Source organism: Cibotium barometz, chromosome 48, assembly GCF_041138505.1.
Source record: "Cibotium barometz isolate CiBa-2024 chromosome 48, ASM4113850v1, whole genome shotgun sequence".
Taxonomy (NCBI): Eukaryota; Viridiplantae; Streptophyta; class Polypodiopsida; order Cyatheales; family Cibotiaceae; genus Cibotium; species Cibotium barometz.
Genome location: NC_141093.1, coordinates 19,546,066 through 19,573,421, shown reverse-complemented (window position 1 = coordinate 19,573,421; position 27,356 = coordinate 19,546,066). Strand labels below are relative to the sequence as shown.

At 47.0% G+C, this 27,356-nt stretch overlaps 1 protein-coding gene across 1 annotated transcript in view; it reads right to left on the bottom strand.

Moving 5' to 3' along the window:
* The window catches only part of LOC147610925 (uncharacterized), a 34,567-nt gene extending 7,540 nt beyond the window's left edge, over window positions 1–27,027 (bottom strand). Inside the window, exons 1-4 of the mRNA XM_086785585.1 lie at window positions 26,016–27,027; window positions 6,695–6,731; window positions 6,339–6,575; window positions 6,182–6,229 (exon numbers count right to left, since the gene is read on the bottom strand). Coding sequence (XP_086641711.1) covers window positions 6,182–6,229; window positions 6,339–6,575; window positions 6,695–6,731; window positions 26,016–26,317 — 624 coding nt within the window. The 5' untranslated portion in view covers window positions 26,318–27,027. The remainder of the gene's footprint in view (window positions 1–6,181; window positions 6,230–6,338; window positions 6,576–6,694; window positions 6,732–26,015) is intronic.
* Window positions 27,028–27,356: the final 329 nt, after the last annotated feature.

The following is a 27,356-nucleotide window of genomic DNA, read 5'->3' as shown; positions in this document are numbered from 1 at the left end:
GAGTCACTCCAACCGTGGAGTTGGACTCCATCCAACAATCCCCCTCCTGTGTACAAGAGTCCATGATCCTTCGCATGCTGCAGAAACCACAGGAAACGCAATCCTGCCTCCCAAAGAGTCATCCGCAACCATGAGCTCAACTGCCTCATCACGAAGCTCCCGTCCAATCTGGTGTCCATCAACCAGATCAATGAACCATTCTGCTTCTGAGTCAAAGAGGCATCACACTGCTCACAAGGATCAACACCTGTTACGGTGCAAAAACAAGTCCTGGAAACCTGCTGAAGACCACGCAAGGCCTTCTGAAACCTGTCAACCACCCCCTCTGAATCCGGAACCACAAAGCTTGGAGAAACCACCTCCTTCTGCAAGTAATCAACTGCCACCTGCCAGGCTTTCCAAAAGGTCCCCGTGGAAAGAACATCTTCATCTACAGGAGGTTCTTTGTCCCGAATACTACGAGACATCAGAGCATAAGTGACCTGTTCAGTTTCCTCTGACCACAAGAACCACCAACATCAGTACTGGAGAGTTCCTGCCAACTGCTGCCGTCTACTGGCAAGCTATCCACCATCTAGTCCCGGAAAGCCTCTACCTGCAGCGTATCCACACTTAAGTGGCCATTACCAGACTGCCACTCATCACAAACCTGAGGACCTGGGAGAGAGAGTGCTGAAAGCTTGTAAACTCCATTCTCCACTCCGCCTTCCCAAACCACTTGGTCTGTTGCTTTGTCCCGGAGAGCAACAAAATGCTCATCAAACTCCACCCGTATGCCAGTCTTGCAAACCTGATGCACTGACAACAGATGAAAACCAAGTGCCGGAACATACAACACCTAGGAAGAATGCTTCCCCCCTCTGCCATCGGGAACTATCTCCATCCTGCCCTCACTGTGAACTGGGATAGTGGATGTATCCCCAGTAAGAATGTGACCAGAAAGCCTACAGAGATCCTGTAAACCGGAACGGGAAGGAGTCATGTGCCTGGAAGCACCACTGTCGAGAATCCACTCCCGAGTATCCGTTGCGGAGAGTCCTCCAATCTCCTCCCTGCCTAAAGAAAATGAAACATCGGTGTCCACCACCTCCAGGTGCACAAAAGCCGGAGTCTTCATGATTGCTGCTAAGGAATCTTCACCCTTCTCGGTCTTCCGCTTGGGACACTGCCTCCAATAGTGGCCTTTCTCGCCACAATCATTACAAGTCTTCTTTGCCTTTAGTTTCTCGCAGTCAGTAACGGACTTCTTCTCAGAAGACTTCTCCGACGAAGCCTTCCCTTTGCCCGTGTTACGGCCTTTCGACCGTTGGCCAGTTAAGGCCTCCAAACCTCCACCCTGAGGAGGATTCGTGAATCGTTCCTCCTGGTCCAGGACCATGGGCACAAGCTCCTCCCACGTGATGGTGCTGAGCCTGCCACTAGTAATCAAAGACGGGTAAAATGCGGAGTACTGAGAGGGCAAGTGTGACAGCAACGTTATGGCCATGTCCTCTGACGATATCTCCTTCCCAGCCTGAAGAACTTCCTGTTGAAGAGCCTGCAGCTTGTTAATATGCTCCCGCATCGTTGACGACTTTGCAGGGCTCATAACCCGCATCTGTACTTCCAAGGAAATCCTCTTCATGGGCGATACCCTGTTGTAAAGAGAAGCCAAATGCTACCATATACCTCTGGCCAGCGTCATATGCTTTACATGATTGATTACCTGTGGTGTGCAGTTGAGAAAGATAAACGAACGAACCCTGGCGTTGACACGACCCCACATCTGTGTCTGAGCCTCCCGATCCTTTCGGATCGACGGTAACTCCCCTTCCTCTACTTCCGGCCGTGGAACCCCAACAACGACAAAATCGGCGAGGTCGTAAGACTCCATAACAGATTCCATCATAACCTTCCATATGCCGTAGTTGCTCCCGTCCAACTGACGGTCCACCGGGAATGTGGGGAGTGTCGGGATCTTCACATGCCTCTCGGCCATCTCAAACGGATCTACCATTGCGGGGATGTACTCTGAAAAGGGTGGGTGGGAACAAAGAAGAACTAACACCTGCAAGTGGCTGTCCAGCAAATCAGCCCGCCGTCCTCTTGCTTCTCCTCTTCCCGAACAGTCCCGTACAGTCCACCAATCAGCAACACAGCAGTCCCCCTCTTGCTCACACAAATCCCAAGAACTATCTAGAGCCTAGGCTCTGATACCATGTCAGAATACGCAGCGGAGATGATGAGCAGATCTGGGAACACGAGCAAAACGCATGTAGAAAAATACAGCACAAGAGAGAGAGAGAGAGATAGGCGTGTAACTTTGCTCTATATACACAAGAAGATCCCAGAGTATGATACAAAATGGTATGGGGGAGAGATAGGCGTGTAACTTTGCTCTATATACACAAGAAGATCCCAGAGTATGATACAAAATGGTATGGGGGCTGGGGGCCTATTTATATGCCCCCCCATCAGCAGTCGGCCTGCTGTAGGGCAGCCGACAAGACACAAGAAACCTCCACGACTGAATAATCACAGTCGGCCAGCAGCAAAGTGGGTCGGCCAGCATCAGAAAAGTCCCACGACTCATGCAATGCAGTCGGCCACTTCCAGAATCTCCACAGATGCAGTCGGCCAGGTTCAGGGTCCTCCTGCCACTACTAGACTGCCTCCCATGCCACAAAAAAATAGGGAAAAAATGGGGAAAAATACGGAGAGTGGGAAAAAATGAGAAAACACCTCATAAGGGCGGGCACACCCACAACAAGGGCCCTGGTGTATAAAAATAGACAAGAGATGACTTCTAACAATCGGCCTCTCTTTCCTTAAAATATTGCAGAGGATCCTCAATGCCTTCTCTCTCCGCATACTCTTCGCAACAAAACATCCACCCGTTCCTTCTCACCTGATGCACGAGCATCACTAGGTGATGTATCCTATCTCCACTTGACATCCGGATACTTCTTGTCCCACGCTGAGACCATAGCCCCTTTTTTATCAAATAGAAGAGAAAGATTTACCTGATTTTCTTTCGTAACTCAAGGTCTCAGATTATACCGAGAGTATGATACCCTGCCTTGGTTATCTTTCTCTCGAGTCCATCTTGTGGCACCAGGATGAAATGATGAAGAGGCACCATGACCAACACCCACATTTTGATTACCACTAGAAGAAGTTGTCTGGCGCGCGTCTCTCTTCGCCACCACAAGCCAAGGTCTATCTTCTATATCTGCCAAAACTTGTTTACCTTTATCTACAACTTGCTCACTTTATTTTGGTACTTGTTTGCCCTTCTCTATATTCAAACCATATGGCAAAACAGGAGCTAATGTATCCTTATGAATTGGACCCTGGGACACATTCGATTGTGGCTGAGCATTCACCTCCTCTGGACACTCTGAAATAAAGTGACCCATCTCCTCACAACAGAAGCAATGGCCTGCAAAACAGGAGCTAATGTATCCTTATGAATTGGACCCTGGGACACATTCGATTGTGGCTGAGCATTCACCTCCTCTGGACACTCTGAAATAAAGTGACCCATCTCCTCACAACAGAAGCAATGGCCTGCAAACGATCCCCACTTTAATTCGAAATACAAAGGGTCAAATCCATCCACGCAGAACCTCAATTGTCGAGGTCGGGACTTCCCAGTATCCCACAACATGCAAACCTTGTTTTTATTCTTGGACGACATTCTAGGCTCCACCAACACCTTTCCAATAGTAATGAAAAGTCTACAACCTCCACCCAAATAGAGCATGCCTAGCGCAACATATCTCTATACTCTGCAATAGGGCGCCAAGGTACAACATGCACCAATTGTCCATCTAGAAATAACGGAACTTTTTGCATAACCAAATCTCGAACTTGTTTGGATGAGAATAAGACCTCATAGAATCTTTTGGGATCGTCAAAGATCTTCTCCCCAAAATTACCATCTAATAAATCATGCAACCAATCTGTAATCCTGTTGAAGAATGGAATTCATCCAGTAAAAAAGAAAATTGCAGCCTTGTTATGAAAGGATTCCACTTGTGCCATAAACCGCCATGTTTCCACTCAGGCATCTACCACTTCCTCTTTCAGAACCTTGGTAGCCTTAACATGATTTGCCATCACATATGGCTGCAAAATCTGATTAGCTTGTGCAACTCAAAAGTCAAAAGCCACCTCATGGTTCTCTTCCTGAGGTGCATCAAGAAGCAAGGTATCCTGAAGCATCCGACCAACCTCCTTCCCTCCATATTCACCTTCAATCAATCTATGCCTTTTAGCCTGATCTTCAGACTTTGGCTCTAGTCCTCCACCCTCAAACTTCTCTGCATCTTCTGTTAAGACATGTGCCTCTACAAAATCCATATCTATGATTCCCTGACTCATTTCCACTGCTCAACACCGAAAATTAATGCTTCCATCAGAAGAAGGAGAAGAGTTATGTTTCAGCCCTGCAAACAAAGAGGAGAAGATCTATTGCCCGGATGGAAAGTCTATCTGTACGAATGGCTCCGAAAGGGGGGTAGAACCATAGCACAACTGTTGGAACCGCTTCAGGCTCACCCACAGAGAAATTAGGACAAACACAAACACTGTGCAGGCTGAAAATTTGCACAAGGCTGCAATTGCGAATTTTCCACTACCCGGATGGAAAATTTATCTGCACGAATAGCTCCGAAAGGGGGGTAAAACCTCAGCACGACTGCTGGAACCGTTTCAGGCTCACCCACAAAGAAATTAGGACAAACACAAACACTGTGCAGGCTGGGGAGATACATTCTAGACATACAGCGCCACAGAGAGACATTATTACAGGCTCAGACAGCTCCAGAGGGGGGGCAACAGACACAGATTACTACATTTTTTCAGAGATCCATCCCCCTCCCAACCCCTACACGGCAGGGAATTACTCTCCAAAGAGCAGAGACACTTAGAGCCCGCTGGAGACAGAGGACACCTGGCTTTCGGACACCACGCCTATACCAGAGAGAGATGACAAAGATCAGAGCTCAGTTTCACAGAGAGGGTGCGGAGCGACTGGCTCGCTTCAGAGCACACCCAGGCATGTTCTTCAGGGAGCTGTGGACACCCCCTTCCCTGATGTATACCATTTTATACCCCCAGTATGGTACAGGATGGAGCTAGCTAGGTTGCATATCATGATTGTATACTCCATGCATATAGCTTTGCATTCTCCTAGTAGTAGAGCTCCATCCCCTGCAGCCCTCCGCTGCTGCCCTCCCTAGGCAGCTCATCTCTGATGGAGGCCACCCGACCATGTGCAGCCTGGCCACACTAGGAACGACAAGGTAGTGGAGGTGTATCACAGGAGGTAACTAGCATTCAGATTTCAGCCTTACGCTTTGCACTTTACTCACGTCAATAAAACAAATGCTCCACAAGGGAAGGGAAGGGGAGGGAAGATAGTCCAATTGGCACACAGTGCTGATGTCGCAAGTGTCAGTGGAATATCTATCTGTTTTTGATTGCTGTCTATACAAATATGTGAACTCAAGCTCTTGATTAAAGAAAATGTTTCTGCCAGAGTACCTGGCACCCCTCCTTACAGTCACCAGTGATTGTTTCAAAAACTTCACTGTAACAGCCACACACATGCTACCGATGGCCTGCAGACGCTTGGGCACTCTACTGAGGTGTCTGTCCTGCTTGAGGGTGCTGGAAATGAAACTGCTTTGGGCTGCTCAGCAGCCAACCCGGGGCCTCGCACTCCTTTAAACCAGTGCTGACTGTCTCAGGGTGATACATTTGACCTTGGGAATGCTTCCTACATCTACACAAGTGCTTGCTCACACTCATCTTTCCTCACTGATGTTAGGGCTCAACTATTGGTCCCTAACAATATCCCTACCGAGCCAACATGCATTTGAAGGAGTGATGCTCCAACAGCTCGACTTTCCATTTGCACTATGGGGATGTTCCTGGTAGACTTCACAATCTGATTGCAACTTTCATTGCAACACATCAGAACACTTTGCTTTTCCAGCACTACTGAACAGTTTGGCACCTGCAATCTTCAAAGAAAGGTTTCTCAGGCTATCTAAGAATCCTGGATTCATAAAACCTGTTTCAGGACCTTCTATGCAAATCTAGGTTGTGAAACTTGCCTTCACTCATTGAGATTCTTAAAATTACCCCAAAGATCATTGCAGAACCAAGCTGAGTGTGAAAGAGAGATACTCACATGCATGACCAGCACAGGACAAGATACATTTCCAATTTTGTCAATATTCTGCAAATTTCAACACAAAACACAAGTTAATCAAGACAAATAATGCATGTACCTGAGCTGAAATGAGCTTAACCTCACCAGAACACATGAATATTTAACCTAGGTTCACCTTGTATATATCGAACCAATATGTCCGTTTGACAGGATACATGACTCGCAATCCTGATAGGATAGGGCTGTGCAGCACAACAGCTCTCAATTGTGTCAGACGAGTCGCCAAATCTAAAGTTGGTCCACTCCCAACAGATTGCCCATATAAAACTATGTCTTCTTGCTTAGCACCATAATCACGCTCAAGACACTCATAAGCAGCCTCTATATCAGCATAAGTATTGTATTCGTTTGGCTGCCAATTATAAAAAATTATACAAGTTAAGCCTCTCTAAAGGACCTGAGAACTTTCAAAGCATGTAATAAGACTTCAGCCTGTATTAAGAATCATAAGTTCAAAAGATGCATATATACCTTCCCACTGGATTGCCCATAACCAGCATAATCATACCTGCAAAAAGGAGATAAACGATTCCTATATCAGCCCTGATGCATAAAACATCCAGTGTTGTAAAGAATTGTTAGTGCAGTCAGAACCTCCCTCTGAGCATATGGAAAACTCACACAAGCACAGTATCTGCCACCTAAGTATAGTATAAAACTAAAGCATAAGATTATGTTGAACACATTTGCAAATGTAATCCTTTGATTTTTTGTAGCATTCCTAGCTAAGAACCAGTAATATTTGTCATTTTATTTGATGACACAAACAATGGGTTTCTATTTGTCAACCTTCAACCTTCAAAGCCACTCTACACTTGCTCTTTCCTCCCAAGTTCGGCCCATTTTCTCCTGCAAAGCTCGTCATTTAAGAGCCTAGTTTGTTCCATCCTAGTTAACAGCTCACCACAGCATCATTTAGAAATTCTGATTTGCTATCAATATTAAAACTGGATATAGAAAATGCTTTCAACATAGAAACATTTAGGCCCCTTAAGGCTCTCACCTCCACCTACTATGTATGACTCATTCCAACTCCAAGTCCCAGATTTAGCAGCACGGAAAAGACAAGGGTGGACAATCCAAGGCCAAGGATGGTAAGAACAAGTCAGCCTCAGTACCTCGCCTCACCATGAAGAATGTAGTGCCAAGCTAGCCACTATCCAGTGTCTCTATTGTAACTCTACTCTTGCCCGAAGAAGAAGAAGAAGAAGAGGAAGAATGATAAGGGCAAGGAGAAAGCAAGCCCATCTGCCGCAGTAATAACGAGGACACCAACAGCACCCACTCCCACGAGTACTACCATTGCTCTTCACTTGACTCAGTTTGGCATGATCTTGTCCTAGGACTGTGTAACATTCGGAAGCTCTCGGTAGTCTTCTTTCAGCCCTAAGCACTGCATAGGAACACCTGAGGCAAGAACAATCAGCATAGACAGAGAATAGAGAGAGAGAGAGAGGGAGAGAGAGAGAGAGAGAGATGGCTGTATTTTCAGTATATTCGTAAAGTACAAAAAAGGTACAAAGTTCGCCGCCTTAGTAACAAAACCCTAGTCTAACACCCCACTCCATAGGGGAGTATGCTATTTCAAGTGATTGCTTGGCTAAGCCTTTTATAGGCCCAAGCATGCCCGAGAAATTGGCCGACCAGCAGTCAACCAGCCAGCAAAAAATCCCAAATAATTCTATATGCTGTCGACCTGCTCCAAAAGCATTCCAAAACTAGCCGACAAGATCTTTGTCCACTTAAAAGCCTTCTATGTACACCTGGACCCATGCTAAAGCCCTAACCTAGATGTTTATCTGCTACCTATCAAGATTAGCCTTGGATTAGGCATGTCCCATGTGCATGCACATGACATCCCCTTCTGCTAAACTTGATGTCACGTGCATCCCGCACTTGGATGCCACGTGGACATATCTGTACAGAAGGTGCAAGACCTGGGATGGTAAACTGGTCCCATGTGAGCCCAGTCCGGGACGAGTCGACCATGGTTCCATCCTGGTCCTCCGAGGTCAGGTGTGCATTGTCCTGCACATGAAATAGTGCCAATCCGCGCTGTGAGTCTCCCTCTGGAATGATGTCAGTGATTCTGTGTATTTGGTATGGTATTGGATGCCAAATCAGTGTGTAGATTGTTAGGGTTTGCATATAGCAAAGGGGCCAGCCCATAGGGCTACCCCAAGTACTTGTGTGGGCATGGGGACAGTGTAAAACCACCCCCATAAGAGCCAAGAAGGTCCTGGCTATACCCACCAGCCATGGGTAGGCCATGGGAGGACTATAGACAGCCCTAGGGGCATGCCTGTCATGTGCACAGTGTGTATCTACCGTGTGCTACACGCACGCAAGACTAGCTTCGAGGTTTGGGGAAGCTTGGAGCTAGGTAGGCTTATTGACGAGCTGAGTTAGGGATAGACTAACAGGCGGGCACCCAAGTATGGACGGGCGGGCGCCCAAGTATGGACGGGCGGGCGCCCAAGTGTGGACGCCCAATGACCGGCCAAGAGCCTATAAAAGGGTGGCCAAGGTTAGTCATTAGTCATATAGAGTCTCGCGAGATTTGTGAGAGCTCTATGGTCTGGAGCCTGGATCTAGTGCAGACATGCACCTGCTTTACACAGCCGAGGCCGGCAGCAATCTCGAGGCCCGCGAGGGTAGCTTCGTGGCGGTATGGGACGCCGCGAGGTAGAGGTTAGTCGGTGCATCAACCTAGTTAGCTCAACTCGTGGCTCGGTGGGGACAGCCAATATTGTGGGCTTGCCCACGGCTGTCATGGTTGGGTGGTGAGTCAGGCCTGCACCCCCTTCTTGTTTATTTGTTTGTTTGCAGATTTCGAGTCTCAAACCAGGAGCGTTCTACGAGGAGATCCTTTGGGGTTTTGACACTGGTATCAAAGCATGCCTCGTGAACGAGCAAGTTGGTAGGTAGAGAAGATGAGGTCGAAGTAAGGTATGTGTTCAAGAAGCTTGCTGTTTTGTTTATGCATGCTGCTGTTTTTTCAAATAGTATGTGCTTTTTCATCAAAGAACCCATGATGAGGGTGTAGGTGGTTTGGTAGGGTTGTTTTGCTTTGCAAGAAGAAGGCTGAAGATGTTTAAGCAGTCGCATGAACAAGTCATGAAAGAAAACTTTTTTTAAAAAAAAAAACATGTTCGCTTTTGGTTGAACGCGAGAGAGAGAGAGCGAGCGAGAGATGCGATCGATGGGCTAAGCGTGGTCGTGGGCTACCAGAAGTAGTAGGTGCAGGCGTGTAGGCAGCCAGGCCTACGTAGGTGGCCATGCTGGCAGGCGCCTAGGCTTACGTAGGCGCCCAAGCCTACACAAGCAACTAGGCTGGCGGGCGCCTAGGCCTACGCAGCCAAGCAGAAGCCTACGCAGGCGGCCAAGCCCAGGCATAGGCTGGCACAGGCCACCTGAGCGAAGGGGCGCCGACAGAAACGCAGGCGACAGCAGCAGGCAGGCGCCGGCAACGCTAATACCAAAAAAAAAAACCAGTAAAAGCATTCCGCTGAATAAGCTGCTTTCGTTTTTCTTTTTTAGATTCAACTTTTTTTTTAAAGAGTTTAAAGCCCCTAATGTTTAAAGGTGTTTTTTTTTTTAGAAAACAGAATATATATATATATATATATATATATATATATATATATATAAACACAGCTCTACGTCAATGAGAAGAAGTCGGAATTTTATTTGTTCCAGGTGCATTATCTAGGATACATAATTAGTGCAGAAGGCATTCGACTTGATCCGGCTAAAGTGGCCGAGATTGTCAATTGGGAAGTACCTCAGATAGCATATGACATCAGATCCTTTGTGGGTATATGCCAGGCATACTCCACCCACATAGACAAGTTTTCTGACCTCTCGGCGGATCTCACCGATCTGCTAAAGAGTGTGAAGACCAGAAGGCAACGGATTCGAATGACTCCACGAGCGTTGGAGGCATTCAAGAACCTCAAGGTGGCTTTATCAAAAGAGCCTTGTTTAGCACTTGTCTCGTGGGACGAGCGATTTCAGGTGATCACCGATGCGAGTAACATCGCAATTGGCGGTGTGTTACAACAAAATGGTCATCCAATAGCTTACATTTCTCGTAAGTTACTACTCGCAGAGAAAAATTACTCAGTCTACGATCGTGAACTCCTAGCAGTTATACAGGCCTTGAAACATTGGAAATATTTTCTTTATGGCCGTGACTTTGAGGTTCGCACGGACCATCAGGCATTATGCTGGATTCAGACAATCCCAAGTGCACAATGGAGTGACCGACAATACCGCTGGAGCCAGATATTCCAGCAATTCGGTGGTATGATTGAGTACCTTCCAAGAAAGGCCAATCTAGTGGCCGATGCTTTGAGCAGGAAGGGACAAGTGACTTTGATTCAGACCACTAGACTCGACCTTGATGGTACAGGACTAGATGACATAAAGCACAAGTACGCAGATTCCCAGGAATTCGACACACAGTGGGAACAGGCATTGGATGCCATAGGACCATGCCACTTTCTGATACACAATGGTTGGCTTTTCTACAAAGGCCGACTGTGTGTCATGAAGTCGTTCAGGGAAGCTCTTCTCCATGATACCCATGACGCCATTACTGGTGGTTATAGGGGCATGAATTCGACTCGAGAGACATTGGAACGGCAATATTATTGGCCAAAGATGAGGCGAGATGTGTTTACATATGTACAACGCTGTGATATTTGGCAAAAGGTGTGAGCTCCTCGTGGAAAGAAGATAGGGTTATTACAACCCTTGCCAATTTCTGAGGGTCCTTTCCAAGATATTTCAATGGACTTTGTCACAAATCTGTCTCCCACTCCGAGTAAGTGTAATACTTAGTGCTTAACTATAGTTGATAGATTTAGCAAATTTGTTATGCTTATTCCTTGCAGGGCCAATGTGACCGCCGAGGACAACTTCACAGAGTCTTCTAAGGTGCGGAAGGCTGCTACTTTCTTGAAAGCTAACGCATTGCAGTGGTGGACCTCACTATTGATGCAAGGACAGGCACCTACTACATGGGTCCAATTCAAGCAGCAGTTCTCTTTTGCATGGCTGACAAACACTTTTGAAGTGGATGTGATGATAGCATGGCACAAACTGGATGCAGCTAATTGTGCAAATCTGGAAGAGTACAATAAGAAGTTTTGGGATGCACTCTTGCCAGTAACTTCTTACAGGACAGTGCCATTGTCAGAGCAAATAGAGAAGTACTACTGTGGTTTGCCCAAAGAGATCAGGGATTACTGTATTAAGACCAATGTTTCCAACATGACTCAACTAATTGAGAATGCAAACATGGCTAATGCACTGCTTCAGGGAGGTTCAGGTGGTTTCAAGAGCACAGTGAAGAAGGAACCTCAAGGCAAAGGACAGAAGAGACCACTGTATGGCAAGTCATTTGAAGAGAGAAAGGCATTGATGCAAGCTGGGAAATGTTTCATCTGTGAACAGAAAGGGCATATGGCTGCAAAATGTCCACAACAGCCAACAAAAGATGCGGAGGATAAACAAGGGCCACCCAAGAAGAAGACAATGCCGAGTGCAGGATTGATACCTGACATGGTTGGTGACCAGCCATGTGATGATGCAACAGAATTGTGCAGAGCATGGGGTAAAATCAGAGATGCTACAGTGCTGATTTTCTTTGACCCTGGTGCTCGAGCCAACTTTAATTCACCGGCATTGGCAGCCAAGTTGGGAATTCGTGCTGAAGAGATGGAACCACTTGGACAGGCTGATTTGGCATGCCCTGGGCATTCAGTTCCTGTCACTCCTATACTTGGCAAACTTCGCATGCATATACAGAGTTATGTCGACACAGAGGAGTTTCTTATCATGCCCTTGGAAGGATGTGATGTCCTATTGGGAATTCCATGGTGTCATAGGAAACATGCAGTGTTGGATGCTTTCAACAGGAAAATCACAATTGTACATAGGGACAAGACTCATGTTCTGGATGTGAAGCTGAAAGGAGAGTCTGTCCCAGTTATTTCTGCTTTTTGAACCTGAATTTTGAATGACCTGTACATTTGTATTATGTGTTTGGCAATGTACAGTTTTGACATTTGTTGTCAATGACTTAATCAATGAATGAACTTTCACTGCTTTGAAGTTGTATCTGTTACACTTCAATGAATGATTATACGTGTTGTGACACTAATAGTGCGGGGACACGTGCTATCGCCCTGTGTTGCATCCGAAAACATGTATTTGCAAGGCTTGAACCTGCGATGACACAAATGGTAGTGGGGAATTCCTATCATCGCCCCGTGTCATCTGTTCGCAAGAGATACATGCGATGACACTAATCACCTGGGGAATCTTGTGATCGTCCTGTGTCATCCGTTTGCATGTGGACTTGCAATCGAGGTCGCTTGCTTCTTTCAAGAGGGGGTATGTCACCAGGAGGTGAAACTTTTTGCAGTTGTTTTCTTTATTTACATTTCTTTATAAATATATATATTTTTCTTTTCTTTCTCTTTGGTTGTTGTTGTTTTCCCCCGCGATCTCTTGGAAGGGCTTGGGCCATTGCAATGTCAGAATGGGTCAGCCAGTGGGACTTTGGACCAGTGGTTGGCTACGCCTGAGAACTGCACTGAAAGATGAATGACAGCGTCCAGGACATGGCCTGAATGAGGGCATAGGCCGGTTTACACTAGTAAGTGGCCGCCACTGAAATGTATATGTATCTTGAATTCTAAGCAAATTCTGAAGTGACCATAGTGGTCAAAGATGGTCAGGAGACCAGAAGGAATGTAGATGACATCATCCCTAAAATCTAGGAAACTGCTATTTTTGGCAGTGTCGGAATTGAAAAGTCTTCGCATCAGTTTGTGCAGAATGTCAAGGGGACCAAAAGCTGGCAAAGGACTGTTGTGATAGTGTGAACTAGTCAGGAGATTTTTAGCTTGGAAGATTGCATGTGGAAAAGGCTTAAAAATGTGCCAAGTGTCAAATTTATGTACATTTTCCACACTGGGAAGGGGGAAGCGTGGGATTTTGGGCTGAATGAGGCTCATTTGTTAGAAGTCATCTCCTGTCTATTTGTATACACCAGGGCCTCTGTTGTGGGTGTGCCCGCCCGTATATCATTTTTCCACACTCCCCGTATTTTTTCCCTATTTTTCCCATTTTTTTCTAGTGGCTGGAGGGCTGCCAGTTGATGCCAGGAGCACTCTGAAGCTGGCCGACTGCATCTGTATCAGTCGTGGGCTGTCTGAGTGCTGGCCGACTTGTTCTGTCCAGGCGTGGGGCATCAGATGCTGGCCGACTGCTATATTCAGCAGTCGTGGGAGTTTTGCTCAGTCGTGGGCCCTTTCCAGTGCTGGCCGACTGCCCTCATGGGCTTGTATATATTGCCCCCCATCCTCCTCCACTTTCTCATTCAGTATCTTCGGGATCTTGTGTATAGAGAAGAGTTTACACACATCTCTCTGTGTTTCTTGTGCTGATTATTTTCTGCAGTCTACTTGCTCTTGTCTACCCAAGTTTGGATATCATTTCCGCTGCATATTCTGACATGGTATCAGAGCCCTAGGCTCTAGCAGATCTTGGGCGTTTTTCTGAGCAAGAGGGGGAGCAACAGGTTGCTGATCGGTGGAATGTTTCGGGCTGAACGGGAAGTGAAGGTGCAAGAGGAAGGCGGGCAGAGGGGCTGGACAGCCACTTGCATATTCTCTGATTTTCAGATTTTTCCCAGCCACCCACCCTTTCAGGTTACTCTCCGAGATGGCGGATTTACTCGAGATGGCTGAGAAGCACGTGAAGATTCCGACTCTCCCCACGTTCCCAGTGGATCGGCAGTTGGACGGGTCCAATTATGGCATCTAGAAGGTCATGATGGAGTCAGTTCTGGAGTCATATGATCTTGCTGATTTTATTATCAAAGGGGTGCCAAGGCCGGAAGCTGAGGAAGGGGAAGTTTTATCAACGAGGAAGGACCGCGAGGCATAGGCACAAATGTGGGACCGTGTCAACGCCAGGGTCCGGTCGTTTATATTCCTCAATTGCACACCACAGGTGATCAACCATGTGAAGCACATGACGCTGGCGAGAGGCATATGGGAGCACTTGGCTTCTTTGTACAACAGGGTGTCACCCATGAAGCGGATATCCTTGGAAGTGCAGATGCGGGTTATGAACCCTGCAAAGTCTTCGACGATGCGGGAACACATTAACAAGCTGCAGGCCCTTCAGCAGGAAGTCCTTCAAGCTGGGAAAGAGATATCGTCCGAAGATATGGCCATCACATTACTTTCCCACTTGCCTGGTCAGTATTCCGCTTTCTATTCCTCGTTGATCACTAGTGGCAGGCTCAGCACCATTACTTGGGAGGAGCTTGTGCCAATGGTCCTGGACCAGGAGGAACGTAACACGAACCCTCCTCACGGCAGAGGTTCGGAGGCCTTAACTGGCCAACGGTCGAAAGGCCGTAATACCAACAAGGGCAAAGGGAAGGCTTCTCCAGATAAGTCTTCCGAGAAGAAGCCTGATCCAGAACGAGAGAAGCTGAAGGCCGAAAGATCGTGTAATGATTGTGGCGAGAAAGGCCACTACTGGAGGAAGTGCCCTAAGCGGACAGGGAAGAGTGCTGATTCCTCAGCCTCAGCTGCGAAGACTCCGGCATTTGTGCACTTGGAGATGGTGGACTCCGATGATTCATCGTCTTCGAGCGAGGAGGCAGTTGGCTTCACCGCGAAGGATACCCGGGAATGGATTCTCGACAGTGGTGCTTCCAGGCACACGACTCCATCCCGTGACTTCTTCTTGGATCTGAAACGGCAGTCAGGTCGTATCTTTATTGGCGATAACTCCACTATTCCGATTTATAGTGAGGGCCGGATGGAGATCATTCCCGACGGCAAGGGGAGCAAGCATGCTTCCCGTGTTCTTTATGTCCCTGCTCTGGGCTTTCATCTTTTGTCAGTGCATGAGGTATGCAAGACTGGCTTTCGGGTGGAATTTGAGGAGCATTCAGTTGCTCTAAGGGACCGTGAGACGGGCAAAGTTGTTTGGGAAGGCGGTGTGGAGAACGGCATCTACAAGCTCTCTGCACTCTCCTCACTGACACGCTCTCAGGTCGGAGATTTGTGGCACTTTCGTTTTGGCCACTTAAATGTGGATGCTTTGCGGCGCGCCTTCCGGGACCAGATGGTGGTTGGCTTGCCAGATGTTGGTAGTAGGCAAGGACGCTACAGTTCTTGCATACGTGGTAAGCAGCACAGGGAATCCTTTCCGAAGCAGGCTTCCAGGCGGGCTTCGAAACCTTTGGAGTTGATTCACACTGACTTGTGTGGACCATAGCAGATACCATCCTTGGGAGGATCTCTCTACTTCATGCTGCTTGTTGATGATTGTACCAGATTCACGTGGGTCTACTTTCTTTCACAGAAGGACCAAGCTTTTGCTCGGTTCAAGGATTGGCACGTGATGGTGGAGAAAGAGTCTGGATTTCAGGTCAAGACTCTCAGGGCTGACAAAGGAGGGGAATTCTCCTCGACTGTATTCTTTCAGTTTTGTGCAGATCATGGCATCAAGAGGGAATTGGCCAATACCGGATCGCCTTCGGAGAATGGAGTTGTTGAACGTAAGAACAAGACTGTGGTTGAGATGGCGAGGACCATGCTGGAGCATCGAGATCTTCCTCGTCCCCTTTGGGGTGAGGCTGTGGCAACAGCTGTCCATACCATTAACCGCTCTCCGATGACTTCTGTACCCCATATGACTCCATTTGAGGCATATTTTGGCAGGAAACCCGATGTCTCGCACTTCCGTGTCTTTGGGAGTGACGCGTATGTACATATTCCGAAGAAGCAGAGGGGGAAGCTTGACTCCAAGTCCCGCAAACTGGTATTTGTGGGGTATAACTCTCTTTCCAAGGGATACAGGTTGTATGATCCAGAGAGGAACGAGATTGTTGTTAGCCGGGATGTGGTCTTTGACGAGCATGTTCCAGCTTCCACTGTCGAGGAGCCGCCACTTCTTGGAGATCCAGAGTCTGATGATGATTCCTGGTCTACCACTCCAGTTGATCCACCTCAGTCATCACAGGAGGTTGAGCCCGCAGCTGGAGTTGAGCCCCCGCGACCACAGGAGGCTCCACGATCTGTTCGAGTACCTAGGTGGTTGATGGACACCCTTCGGGAGTCAGGTGTCACGGAGCTACCCTCCGAGTGGACCACAGAGGACGGCCCTCGAAGATCACATCGAGTTCGAGATAAAAGCAACACGGCGGAGCTTCTTCAGGTGAACTATGCTCTTATGTCTCGTATCATGCGGGATAAAGAGCCCACTTCCGTAAAGGAAGCCCTTTCACAGGATACTTGGAGGGAAGCCATGCAGGTGGAACTTGACGCCATCGAGAAGAACAACACTTGGGAGTTGGTACCGAGGCCGTCGAAGCGGTCAGTCATTGGTGTCAAATGGGTCTTTAAGACCAAGTACGCGGCTGATGGGTCGGTGGACAAACACAAAGCCAGGCTCGTGGCTAAGGGTTATGCTCAGCGGCCAGGCATCGACTACGAGGATACCTTTGCACCGACAGCGCGGATGACCACGATTCGGACCGTTCTTGCCCTTGCTTCTTCTCAGAGGTGGCCCGTGTACCAGATGGATGTAAAATCGGCGTTCCTTAATGGTGACCTGCAGGAGGAGGTGTACGTTGGGCAGCCTCCAGGCTTCATTGTTCCAGGATCGGAAGGGATGGTTTACAGGTTACGTAAGGCCTTGTATGGTCTTAAGCAGGCTCCGCGGGCTTGGAATCAGAAGATTGATTCCTTCTTTATCCGGACTGGATTCCAGAGATCGGTTGCAGATCCGAACCTGTATCTCTTTCGAGAACGCGGCATGGTCACACTCATCATCCTTTATGTGGATGATCTCATTCTCACCGGCGGTCATGTGGAGCACATTGGAGTGACGAAGGCTGCCTTGTCAAAGGAGTTTGAGATGACCGACTTAGGCTTACTCCACTTCTTCTTGGGATTGGAGATCTGGAAGACCCAGAGGGGGTTTTTTGTCTCTCAGCAGCGGTATGTTCATGAGTTGCTTGAGGCCTTTGGGATGGAGAACTGCAAGCCTATTACTTCGCCGATGGACCCGAACACAAAGTTAACCGTTACAGATCCTTGTGAGCCAGTTGATGCCTCGCAGTACCGGAAGCTGGTTGGTTCATTGATCTGGTTGCTGAACACCAGATTGGACTTGAGCTTCTCCGTGGGGCTGTTGAGCTCTTTTTTGCAGACGCCATTGAAGACTCATTGGGACGCAGGATTGCGGATCTTGCGGTATCTGCAGAGTACGAAGGATCTGGGACTCTTTTACACAGGAGGGAATGGAGTCAAGCTCCAAGGTTGGAGTGACTCAGATTGGGGAGGAGATCCAGACACGAGGAGATCTACTTCAGGATACACTTTTACCCTCGGCTCAGGAGCGGTTTCTTGGAGCAGCAAGAAGCAGCCAACTATTGCCCTTTCTTCGACAGAGGCAGAGTATCGGGCTGCTTGTGGTGCTGCTTGTGAGGTTGTATGGCTGCGGAGGCTGCTTGGCGAGATGGGGTTTCCACAGAGGGAGCCCACAGTCATCCAGTGTGATAACCAGAGTTGTATAGCTATTGCTCGGAACCCGGTTTTCCATGCCCGGACCAAGCATATAGAGATACAGTATCACTTTGTTCGTGAGAAGATCTTGGCGGGTGACATCTTGCTACTTGATTGTTCGACGGAGGACAATGCGGCGGACCTCTTCACGAAGTCTCTACCTCAGGCTACGCTCAGGCGGCACTCTAGCTCCCTGGGGTCGGTTACACAGCCAGGAGCTGAGAGGGGGTGTTAGAAGTCATCTCCTGTCTATTTGTATACACCAGGGCCTCTGTTGTGGGTGTGCCCGCCCGTATATCATTTTTCCACACTCCCCGTATTTTTTCCCTATTTTTCCCATTTTTTTCTAGTGGCTGGAGGGCTGCCAGTTGATGCCAAGAGCACTCTGAAGCTGGCCGACTGCATCTGTATCAGTCGTAGGCTGTCTGAGTGCTGGCCGACTTGTTCTGTCCAGGCATGGGGCATCAGATGCTGGCCGACTGCTATATTCAGCAGTCGTGGGAGTTTTGCTCAGTCGTGGGCCCTTTCCAGTGCTGGCCGACTGCCCTCATGGGCTTGTATATATTGCCCCCCATCCTCCTCCACTTTCTCATTCAGTATCTTCGGGATCTTGTGTATAGAGAAGAGTTTACACACATCTCTCTGTGTTTCTTGTGCTGATTATTTTTTGCAATCTACTTGCTCTTGTCTACCCAAGTTTGGATATCATTTCCGCTGCATATTCTGACACATTTGCAGCCATTATGGTGGATTGTTGCAGGTTAAGAGCTATTGTGGTGCACTCCCTTGCCCTGCAACTCATGTATTGAGGGTTGAGCTTACTCGCCACAGCCTCTCTCTCTCTCTCTTTCTCTTGCAGACTATGGTAATGCTCTCATCAGATAAAATCAGGTACAGTTGTGTGAATTTCATGCTTATATGCAAAGGCTAGTTGCCTCCTTGAACAGGAACCGGTGTAGTTAGTTCCTACACCAAAGCAGGGACGGAAGAGGGTAATAACCTCTTCAATACAACGCTGTTTCAGCACTGTTTAGGTGCTGTTTTTGGGCTGTTATGTTGCCCGGTTGATGCCAGAATGCAGTAGGACTTTGCTTAAGTCTTCCAGGACAGTACAAGGGTTAATTTGGGCTGAAAACAGGTCTGTGCAGAAAATTACAGCAAGCTGAATTGTGATGTTTTGGACTCCATTGGGTAGTCTGATGCCTATGGAAGTGAGCCTGTCAGTTGGGACTCATTCTGAGATGTTATGGAACAGTTTTAGTGCAATTATGCTGGCAAATTTCTCCCAGAATTTGTAAAACTCAGCTGGTGCCAGTAGAGTGCTCTGTTGCACTCGTGCTTTGTATTTTCCAACTTTTTAACAATAAAGAAATACCGCAAGGGGCGCCGGACTTCGGGGCCAATGTGTTGTTGAGCGAGGGAGCGAGGATTCAGTGATTGTGTGTCCGAGTAAGTCCAGGTTATTTGTGAATGAATTACAGCTTTATGTGTCCATAGACCGGTTTTAGCATACATCAGCCCACATCTAAGCTTACATCAGGCTTATGTCAAGGTTTATATCAGCGTTTATCTCAGCCTTCTTCAGCGCATACATCAGGGCTCACATCCGTGCTACCTTTAGCAAATCTTGTGCGTTTTGGCACAGCCCTTGGGACAGCAGCCCCCTTTGCTACTTCGGGACAGCAGCCCCCTCTACATCAAGACAGCAGCCCCCTCAGCTTCAGGTACGCAGCACCCGTGTCATCAGAGACTGCACCACCATCATCGTCATCAACGTTACCTTTTTCCGCTGCCACTATCACCTAGGAGTGCTTTGCCTCACATCGACGCGAGCCTTCGTCATCGACCGTGCTTCAGCTCCGACGTCTTCTCTGCTTCAGCACTAGTCTTCTTTCTGCTCTCAGTCACCTCTCATATGAGGGCTCTTGTACATATCTGCACTCACCCTTTTATATATATTCACTCACATATTTCATGCTGTGTGGTTATACTCTGATCTCTCGTATATCTGGTCCTTCCGGCCTTTTGCCCTCACATGGTATCAAAGCTATCGTGAGAAAAATGATTGAAGACCTCGAGAGCACACAGCATGAATCGTCTGCCCGCACTCCCTAAGGACCAATTCTTCTCACCAAAAGATGCTTCTCCAAACTCTGATCTGGACCACATAGGGAATGGGATTTCTTACTCAGTGGAGAATCCTGTTCAAGATCATACTTTGGGAGACAATCAACGCATGCACATCACCTCATCCACACCACCTTTGCCATCACGATCGCCCTCTCTGACTTTATCAGATTTTGATTCCAAAGGTGGAATACAAAAACTGCCCTTTCTTGTCCGAAATCAGATAAGCCTAATTGCAAACATAAAGTTGAAATTCTATTGGCAAACCGAAGGACTGGTTGCGCGTTTAACCGCGCTCCCCTGAACTCATCTTCGAGTCGCTCAAGGTAGTGGGGCGGTAGAAACCGCTGCTTAAGGCTGCGGACAAACTCGTCCCACACATAAGCTGCCATACCTAATCTGGTGTGGGCATGAGCCCACTAAGTCCACCAAGGAATGGCCTCACCTTCCAAGTACCAACTAGCTAAGATCACTCTGTCATCAGTATCTGTCTTTCTAACTACGGCAAAGTAAGCTTCAAACAGATGCAGCCATGAATAGAGAGTTGTGAGGTCGAGTTCACCATTATACTTAGTAAAATTCATTTTCTCGAGAAAATGATTCGAGGGCGCCGCCAGTGTCGATCTGGCGTCCAAAGCTGCTAGGTAACGCTCGTGTTCCACGCGTCGCATGGCTTATGCCGCACGTTGTCGGATCTCCAATGCACGCATCTGCAACTCAAGCAAAGAGCTCGGTTGCGGTCGTGACCCCGCAAGAGGGTCCCTGTGTCGAGGATCTAGAATCGAGGATACGGAAGGAGAGGGAGGAGGAGATGGAAAACGCGACGCTGGAGAACGGGTACGCTCTTCTAGAGCCAAGAACTGCGCCTTTTGCTCTTCCAACTTGGTTGTCTGGTCTGCAATTGCTCGCATCATCTGCTGGAACATATCTGTAACACTCAAGCCTGGTGCCCTAGCTGGGCTGCCGGTGAATTATGAGATAACACAATGGGTTGGGGCCTCCACTATTTATACTACCGATAAAAGGCAGTCGGCGAGCTATAAATCCAAGCGGCTGTCAATAATCAGCCCACGACCTATTATTCAGCATTAATGCGATAAATTCCATAAATTGTTGCGCATCTCTTCCTTGATGGCTAGGCACTAGACGCCTGTATTTCTAACAGTTCTATCCCTGTTTACAGGCTGTTTGGAGCCTAGGCAGCCTGTATGGGCTGCCCCATTCTTGCCCTTACAGCCATAAATAGGCTGTACCACCTGTATGCTTCCCATGGCCTACCCCTAGGGCTGTCCTACAGCCCCTCCATGGCCTATTCATGGCTGATGGGTACAGCCAGGGCCTTCCTGGCCCTCACGGGGGTGGTTTTACACTGTCCCCATACCCACACAAGTACTTGGGGTAGCCCTATGAGCTGGCCCCTTTCCTATAAGCAAACCCTAACTTGTCTACACAATGATCTGGCATCCAGTACCATACCAGATACACAAAAACACTGACATCATTCCAGAGGGAGACTCATAGCGCAGACTGGCACTGTTTCATGTGCAAGACAGTGCACACCTGACCTTGGACTCATGTGCAGGACAATGCACACCTGACCTCGGACGACTGGGATGGATCCCTGGCTGACTCGTCCCGGACTGGGCTCACATAGGACCAGTTTACCATCCCAGGTCCAGCACCTTTTGTACACTACTTTAGCAGATAACAAGTTTTCTACTTCTGTTCTTTCGCACATGTGCTTCTTTGCAAGATCTATTTGCTGTTTTTTCTGTTTTACAGCCATTCTTTCAAGCACTTGTTTATTCCCACATTAATCACTATTAATATTTAACACTTACTAGACTCCGAAATATACAACATCAACTACATTGATAAAATTGTGGGCTCGAATTTGTTGATAATTAACCTTAGTATTGAGCATAGTAACAGGAACACACGTTTCCTAGCAAAAATTGCAAAAATTCCATTTCTTTGGGGGCTCTATTTCCCTTACCCAAAGATTTTTCCCACTCATTTTCCAAGCTAATTTTTTATTCCTCCCAATTTTCCACATTATCTCTTTCAAATTATGATCTAAGTTTCCCCTCTATTTCTCTTTACCTTTTTTCATCATTCAATTTATAGCTATCATAAAATGTTGAAGGAGTGTCAATTCATGGCCGTTTTTGTTTCCTAGTTTCAAGCCATTTCCACTTTGATGCAACATCCGTTTTCATTGTCGTTTCCGTTGCATGCAACTACGGTATTAAGGTTTTTATTCACATGATTGGGCACCCAAGGCTGGCTGGCCCAACATAGGCTGCTCAACTTACAAAAGGATTGCCCAAACTGCCAATGGGATGCCCAATGTCATGTGCATGCACATGGGCATGGCTAATCCTAGGCTAATCCTTGATTTGCAACAAATAAAACATTATGATTTGGAGCAGTAGCAACTATCACAGGCATGGAAGGCATGGTGTGTGGAATAGGATCCTGTCAGCCAACAGATGGAGTACCTATTAGATGGTGTTGCCAGCAAGATGATTATTGCATGACCATGGAACTAGTCGACAGCAGGTCCGCTAGTTCACAATCCCTTCAAGGGCCTATAAAAGGGATTGCTTGACTCCTAGTAGATCATCTGACACCTCACAAGTGTTAGGCCACTGTAGATAGGTTCCACCCTTTTGGGCATGCCTATGGCTGCCAGAAATATGTACCTTTTTGTACTATATGATTGTAGTGAAAATACAGCTCTCTCTCTCTCTCTTCTCTACATCTCTTTGCATTTTGCATCAAGATGTTCCTATGAAAGGTGTTTAGGGTTGAAAGAAGACACAAAGCTTCCGCGCATATAACATTGGTATCAAAGCAACAAGCTCAACAAGGCTAAGCATTGATAGTGTCCCACATGAAGGTGCACAGTCCAAGGATAGTAACACAAGACATGGAAGAAGTTTCCAAGACGTTGGTTGGTGGTGTTCCACAAGACCCAAGGGGAATGGCAACCTTGTGAGTCAGATGCCACTTGGGGAATACAAGGAAAGGCTTTCAAGAAAACGGTTCCAAGGGATGTTGATCATCCAACGGGTGGAGTGAGGATGCCAAACTCAATACTCACGAAAAGAAGACAAAAGAAAATGCTAAGGGACAGGGCATGAAGGGCCAAGGGACAAGTGGAACACATGCACAGATCTTCACCAGACTTGGGAGTGGAATCAGAGACCTAAGGCAAGGTTTTCACTGAAAAGGTTTCCAAGAAGGGAAGGATGACAAAAATGGGAGACCATATGTGAAGACAAAGGATGATGACAGTCATCCAGGGTCAGAAGTTGGAATCCCGTCATCAAATTTAGCAGAAGGGGATGTCATGTGCATGCACATGGGCATGGCTAATCCCTGATTTGCCAGCATTTGCAGCTGTCACATGCATGGAAGGCATGGTGTGTGGAACAAGATCCTGTTGGCCAGCAGATGGAGTACCTTTCAAATGGTGTCAGCAATAGTAGTAAGATCATTATTGCATGTCCATGGAACTCGCCGACAGCAAGCCGCCCAATTCGCTATCCCTTCAAGGGCCCTATAAAAGGCATCGCTTGACTCCTAGAAGATCATATGACACCTCACAAGTGCAGATAGGTAGGATAGGGTTTTCCACCTCTTTGGGGCATGCCTATAGCTTCCAGAAACATGTACCTTTATGTACTACATGAATATACTGAAAATGCAGCTCTCTCTCTCTCTCTTCTCTTCTTTGAGTAGGATAGGTAGGATAGGGTTTTCCACCTCTTTGGGGCATGCCTATAGCTTCCAGAAACATGTACCTTTATGTACTACATGAATATACTGAAAATGCAGCTCTCTCTCTCTCCATCTCTTCTTTGAGTTTTTCATCAAGATGTTCCTATGAAAGGTGCTTAGGGCTGAAAGAAGACAGAGAGCTTCCCTGCATGTAACACCCAATGCCTAGCTACTGTACCCAACTTTTCCTTGTTATGTGGGTGACCTATAGTTTGCCCACACTGCTAACCATGCTATGGTATAACACACTCTCATTGGCGCACCTATGACCTAAACCTCATGGCACCGGCAACTTGTCCCTGGACTAGGCTCACGACATGCTCAATGCTCATCCAACAAACAACCTAACGATGTACTTAGTACAAGTATGTCAATGTGGAACCTTATTAAAGCGGGAGCATGTTGTACTCTTTCAAACCCAAAAAGCAATGGAGGCTTCTGGTTAGTGTTTTCTATTTTAATCCCACAAATAAAAAGAAAGAAAAAGCAAACTTCACGAGGATTTTTTTTCCAACATTAGAGAGTTGGCATCTGTTCTTGAAGCCATGCATTGACCCGTGAGATTGCAAAGTGTCATGTACGCTCCCCTCAGATTTGGGCAATTTTGAGCTATTTTGGACCACACTTCAATAGTTTGGATCAATTTAAGTTTCACTATAGTTGGCCAAGGTTGACCAGGCTTCACAACTGCTTTTTGATCAAACTTGAACAATTTAGACATGTTTTGACCACTTTTTGCAAATGGCAAAAAGCATTGAGCTACTCCATCCATACGTTGGCAGGTGGCAAGAGAGAGAAAGAAAGAAAGAAATCTCTATTAATGTCTGCAAAAGGCCAAAATTGCCTATGAGACCCAATACATAAATCAAGACCATTAAGGTTTTATGTTAAATCTGTAGTCCGAAAAATGAAACAAAAAAGAAATATCTTCTATGCCACTAGAAGATGAAACATTTACAATAGTGCCAGACTGGAGACTATTGGACGTTGTTACTTGAGGAAGAGCTGGTTTCCGGTGGCGGAAATTTTTTGAGAGAGAGGTGACCAGCAGAGCAAGAAGCCATGCTGCTGTATGGATAGGCTTTGTGATGTGTATCAAGCTGCCTACAAGGCTGTGGGCAGAAAGTTGAGGCTGTACGAGCAGCTCCAAGAGGGACTGAAATGGTTATTTGTTGTATAGATGGCAGGCAGAGGAGAAACAGGCTGAAACCAAACGTGCAGCTGCTTTTGCACTTGTGAAAGGACTCAAAAAAGGCAGTCGGGTACTTAGGTCCAAGTGGGTTGTAGCTGCATGTATGGACAGCACACGTGTTGGGCTTCCAAGTGGACCTTGTGTGCAGAAGGCCAGTACTTTGCAATCCAAGCTTGAGTTTTCGGGCTTTGGTAAAAACAAAAGCAAAGTCTAAATTTGGCAAGAATAGATGGCTTTTTGCATGCTTTTATTTCTAGAAAGTCAAAAAAGTAGTGCCTACCAAAACACCAATTGCCCTGCTGGAGTCACAGTCCTCGTCATGGCTAGGGACGACACTCAATGGAAAAGAGAAGACCGCGGTTCCCACATCCAAGGGAGTGCCAAGGCTTTAGGCAACAAGAGTTGCCATGCTTCCACAAAGTGTTGTATCAAAGTTCAATAATAAAAGAATACCTAGACGGGGGGGGATCCATCTTCAGACTCAATGCTGTAAAACAGGAGCCTTCGTGTATTCAGTGCATTTGCATCCCATGATTATTGCTAGGACCCAAGGTGGTTGCTTAAGAGCTTACGTGTATAATAGGTATGGGATGAAGAACATATGCCCCACCCTAATCAACTGGACCCTGGGCTTTAACGCTGAATATGCAAAGGCACATGCAACTAGAAAAATTTTATAGAAATTGTTGTTGCTGGAAAGAACAAAAGGATCAGAATTTGTCTCAAGGGTGTTATATTGGACTTACAAAGTTGTTAATTAAAAGTTACGCTTTCTGGAGAGCCTTAAATCATCTGGAAAACATTGACAATTTATCTTATTGAAGGGACGAAACTCTGAAATAGCACGTCATTATATTCCACACATGCATAGATCACGTTTAAAATGGGTACATGAGCTTGTATGGATGATTTCTTTCTGTTAACTACTGCTGCAAATTCTTGCCTAAGAATCAACTACAAAATCTGGAGGATCTTCAAGTCATGGACACTCGAATGACATGTAGATCCAGGACACAAAGAATGCATTTCCATCTCCAAACAGAGCAGGTGGTTTCCTGCAATTATGGCAGAAATCACATACCCCATCAGATTCACTCGCAGATGAACGCTCAGCTCCACGAAAAGCTCATACATCTGGCCTAGATCAGCTGCATTGCCGTGGGAGTACAGTAAGGTAAGGCGTGCAGAAGGATTGCGGACATAAAGAGCTACTATGCTGTGGCCCCTTTTGGTGTTCAGCCACATGACGTCCACATTCTCTCGGTCAGGCACATCAGAAAGCTTCAATTTGCCTGTGGCATCGTCCTTCACAACACGATATGAGGGTGGAGTGGGTGGGAAAAAAGCGAATCTGGCTGCTACAGACGAGGTTACTGCTCCCATGTTAAAATAAGTGTGTCGTACAGAGGGCAAGATTTGGCATCAGAGAAGCTTCATCTCCCCTCTGTTGTTCAGAAAGAGCAGAAACAAACCCTATATAAGCTCCATCTCCGCCCCCGTAAAAGTGCAGAAACCAAACCCTAAAAGACCTTCATCGGGAGAAACAAACCCTAAAGGAAATAAATCTTCCTCTCCTCTCTGCTTTGCAGAAAGCAGTTTGCGTCTCTCCAGGAAGCAGCACAAAGAAAAACCAGAGAAGCTTCGCCGCCTGTGTGTTGCTACAGAAAGAAGGACCTAGAAAAGCTTCATCTCCACTGCACAGCGGCAGGCTGGAAGCGATCAGTGGAAGCTTTCCTCTGTGATGTTGCAGACAAAAACCCTAGAAAAACTTCATGTCTCCTGTGTTTCTGTAGAAAGCTCGGGGAAAGAACGCAAGGGCGATTGTGTTGAGCTCCGACGGATCTCCCGACGTGCAGAGAGAATCCGATTGAGATGAGAAGACCAAAGCAAACTTCGATGCATGCGTTGGGAAAGAAAGACCCGAAACATACACAGGGGTAGACCAAAGAGTGACCACCGCTTCTTTCGGGTCAAAATTACTTCCAAAATTCTCTAACTATTTTTGCAAAAAATTAGAACCCCAAATTTCTTAACCACTATAGTGCATGCCATGGCCTGGGTTCGAATCCCTCACACCAAAAAAAAAAAAAAATGTCTCTAAAGAACAAGTAGGGTGTTTTAGGGGGGGTGTATAAAAAAAGTTGCAAAGCTTGAAAACTTTGTTGTATTTGTCTCTATCTTTAGTGAAAGGCTTGATATTATGTCTCTTGTAGTAGGGAGGGGCACCCTCCCCCTCTACCACATATAAGGGATTGATATACATTCTTCTTGTGCAAAGAGAAAGAGAGAGAGAAGAGGGGAGGAGGGAGGGAGGGACCTTCTCTTTTAATGACCCTCACCTTAGTGACATGAACACAAGGAGAGGGGGGGACCCTTCATTTCAATGACTACATCAGCTTAGTACCATGAAAAGCAAGAAAAA